Here is a 3,555-nt window from a genome sequence, read left to right on the forward strand (position 1 = left end):
GCCAGGCGGGGGTATTTTAAAAGAGTGGGGGGGAGCACAGGAAAGGGCAGGGAAGGAAAGGGAAGGAAAGGGAAGGGTGGAAAAGGAAAGGGAAGGGGGGGGAAAAGAGAGAGGGAGAAAATCCTCCGTCGCCCCCTCCCCCTCCCTAGAAAAAAAAAATAGCTAGACCGCGAGCGAGAGGAGGGGGGCTCGCGGCGGCGAAAAATAAATAAAATAAAGAAAACGGCAGGAGCGGCTCCAGCCGGCAGCAGCGGCGGCGGCAGCAGGGCAGCGGCGGCGGCGGCGGCAGCCGAGGCGGAGGCAGGCGGCAGGCAGGGTCCCCTCGCTCTCTGCTCGCCCCCGGCGCCCGGCCGGCCGCCTCCCCCCCGCCCCCCGCCTCTCTCCCCGGCAGCCCGCAGCGAGACGCGCCGCTCCCCAGCACTTTTTTGGGCCCGAGATATGGCAATGGTAGTTAGCAGCTGGCGAGATCCGCAGGAAGACGTTGCCGGGGGCACTCCGAGTGGCCCCAACCCCGCCGCGGCGCAGCCGGCCCGGGAGCAGCAGCCTCAGCAGCAGGGGGGCTCGGCAGCCCCACACACCCCGCAGACCCCCAGCCAGCCGGGACCCCCATCCACGCCGGGCACGGCCGGGGACAAGGGAGCGGGCCAGCAGGGCTCGGGGCAGAGCCAGCAGCACATCGAGTGTGTGGTGTGCGGGGACAAGTCCAGCGGCAAGCACTACGGCCAGTTCACCTGCGAGGGCTGCAAAAGTTTCTTCAAGAGGAGCGTCCGCAGGAACTTAACTTACACATGCCGTGCCAACAGGAACTGTCCCATCGACCAGCACCACCGCAACCAGTGCCAGTACTGCCGCCTCAAGAAGTGCCTCAAAGTGGGCATGAGGCGGGAAGGTGAATATTTCTTCCCTACTATGCTATCGCTCCCCTCTCCCCGCGGCTGTGCAGGCGTGCGTGTGTGAGGGCTCTCCGTCTGTCTGTGTCTGCCTGTCCGTACGTGCACACACACTCACCTATATGCACATACATATATATATAAATATATATATATATATACGCGCTCACACGCGCGGAGTGCAAACGCACACACATGAATATATATATATATACATATATACATATAAATATACACATATATATGTATGTGTGTGTGTATATATATTTACAGCTCTTCGTGGCGATCTAGGTCTCTCTCTATATTTCCATGCACACGTCAATCTCTCCCTCTGCCTGCACTCCATCTGGCAGCTTTGCACCAGGTTCTGTTGTTATTGTCGATGGTGGTTGGTGGTGTTTTCTTTTGCTTTTCGGTTTGTGCCTCCTGCCCTCCCTCCCGCTACTCCCCACCCCCTTCCCCGGCACTGCCGCACTCGCCCTTTCCCCGCTCATTGTGCAGAGAAATTATTATTATTATTATTATTATTATTATTATTATTATTATTATTATTATTATTACTATTATTACGATTGCTTGCTAAACATTTGTCATTTAGCCGCTATCCCCGCTTCTCCCTGTGCGCGCGTGTATGCATGTGTGCGTGTGCGTGTGTTTTGGATGTGGTTTTGTCTATTGTTGGCATGAAACCGGAGGGTGGGGGGAAATACATCTTTCTCCCGTACGAGATGTGATTCCATTCAGCTTCCTTCCCCCAACCCTCCCCACCCCTTTTCCACCCCATCATTTCTTTTTAAACCCGCAACACTTCTCAGTAGATCCATTTCTCAGGCTCATTTTTCCCGAAAGAAAGATGAAAGACGTGTAAGTAGGGAGAGAGGAAAAGGAGTGAAGAAGATGGAAGGGGGGAAAAAAAAAAAAAAAAAAAAAGAGGAAATGTGCTACTGTATCTCCTCTTCCCTGTGTTTTCCGGTGCCCCGGAGTGTGCTTCTGTGAGAGATCTGGCCTTGTTTTCATTCCATGCGTTCAAAGCAAAGTTTGTGACTGAACCGTGTTTCTGTACTTCTGTCGTTTCTTTCTATCTTTCTTTTTTTTTTTTTTTAAGCTCACTGCTCATTTTATTTCTTCATCAAACTCCACCCTCTCCTTAAAGCCTACATACAAACCTCGATTTGTAACCTATTTACCGGTTCTTCTCATTTTAGAAGTATCCGCAGCCTGCATCTGGCAGCGGACTCCCCACCATTTCCAACTGCTCTGCTATCTCTTTTTTTCCTCCTCCTTTTCAAGAGTTGCTGTGCTTTTCCTTGAGTTCAGACTCATTCTCGTGTAGGGAGATTTCCTGCCCTCCTTTCCTCTCGAAACGTATTTTCTCGGTTTATAGTTAAAGTTTACCTTGTGACTGTCGTTAAAGATGTCCTAGAGTTACATCAGAGAAATAGTCAGTTTTGCAGAGCGGGGATTGCTACTGCCTTAATTGGTTTTTAAATTATATTTTATATGCCACAAGAAAAGGAATGAACCTGCAACAGATCTGAAAGAGCTCATAAATATGACGGCTCCATCGGTAGCTTCAGAAGCTGTTGTTAGGTGTCTAGAGGAGTGGGGAGAAGAAAAAAGAAAAAAAAGGGAAAGAGGAAAAAAAAAGTGAGACTTCTGCTCGCAGTTAAACGAAAAATAACTGCCAAGTTTACAAGCAGATTGAAGAGGGAGAGGAGGGCTGGAGGGCAGCAGCAGAGGGGTCCAGCCCGGGAGGCGAAGAGGGTTCGTTGGGGAAGAAAAGAGAAAGTTGAGAAAAATGTGGCACGCCGGAAAGATGAGTGATCTGCGTGTGCGGGTGTGTGCCAGCGAGCGTGTGCGGGTGTGCGTGTGCGTGTCTGTGTGTGCAGGGAATAAGCCTGAGTAGCCGTAGCTTCCCCTGAAGTTACCTTTGTTTACATGGCATGCGACTGCAACCGCTGGCACTGATGAAGTAAAACACACGCACACACTAAAAAAAAAAAAAAAAAAAAAAAAACCCACCACAACTTCGGTCAGCTTTCGGGACTCGAGGCATGCTCACGCTCTGTGTGGAGATGGTTAATGAATCCAGTGTTTTTGCAGTTGCAAGCTTGTGCATTCACTGTGCAACGCTGACTGCAGGCTTTTGCAGTGGCAACAGCTCACCAAAGATATTAATTACACCGTCCCCTTTTTTTTCCACGAATGTTTGGCTATTGTAAGTTTGGACCTTTTTGTTTTATTTCCCCATTTCCCGTGATAATATTTAACCTTTCTCTTCCTTTTAGCAGGGAGAACTTTACTGGGCGGGGGGGGGGGGGGGGGCCCTCTGGGGAAAGCATTTTTTTTGTAAAAAAGTTAGCGGTGGGAAGCTGGAGGGCTGCGACCTGTTCCAGCTTGAAGGGTAACGACGCAGTATTTTTGAAGAATACGGACACATTTGGTTTTATGAATTATTTTATTTTATATTTTATTTTAAAAAGCGACACATCAGTTCACTTGCAAATATCAGTGCTACCAGGGCAATCGGCTGGGATCCACAACAGAGCTTGGCTATAATTTTTACACTTGGCTGTGATTTTTGACTCCACTTTCTCACCACCCGGAGGATTTTATTTTATTTTTTTTACGTGGGGGCTGCCTTTTGTTGTGAAAGGGGGGGGGG

The 3,555-nt window shown here is 49.8% G+C and overlaps 1 protein-coding gene across 3 annotated transcripts in view; it reads left to right on the plus strand.

Annotated features, from left to right (window-relative positions):
• Window positions 1-38: 38 nt before the first annotated feature.
• The window catches only part of NR2F1 (nuclear receptor subfamily 2 group F member 1), a 10,875-nt gene continuing 7,358 nt past the window's right edge, over window positions 39-3,555 (plus strand). For 2 of the 3 annotated variants that reach the window (XM_027656857.1, XM_027656858.1), the window contains exon 1: window positions 39-889. In XM_027656857.1, the coding sequence (XP_027512658.1) occupies window positions 439-889 (451 nt within the window). In that variant the 5' untranslated portion in view covers window positions 39-438. Of the gene's footprint in view, window positions 890-1,443; window positions 3,109-3,555 lie in introns of those variants that run through there. The other variant, XM_027656862.1, reaches the window with a different exon arrangement.

This window comes from Corapipo altera, unplaced genomic scaffold, assembly GCF_003945725.1.
Source record: "Corapipo altera isolate COAL_440 unplaced genomic scaffold, ASM394572v1 61281, whole genome shotgun sequence".
Lineage (NCBI taxonomy): Eukaryota > Metazoa > Chordata > Aves > Passeriformes > Pipridae > Corapipo > Corapipo altera.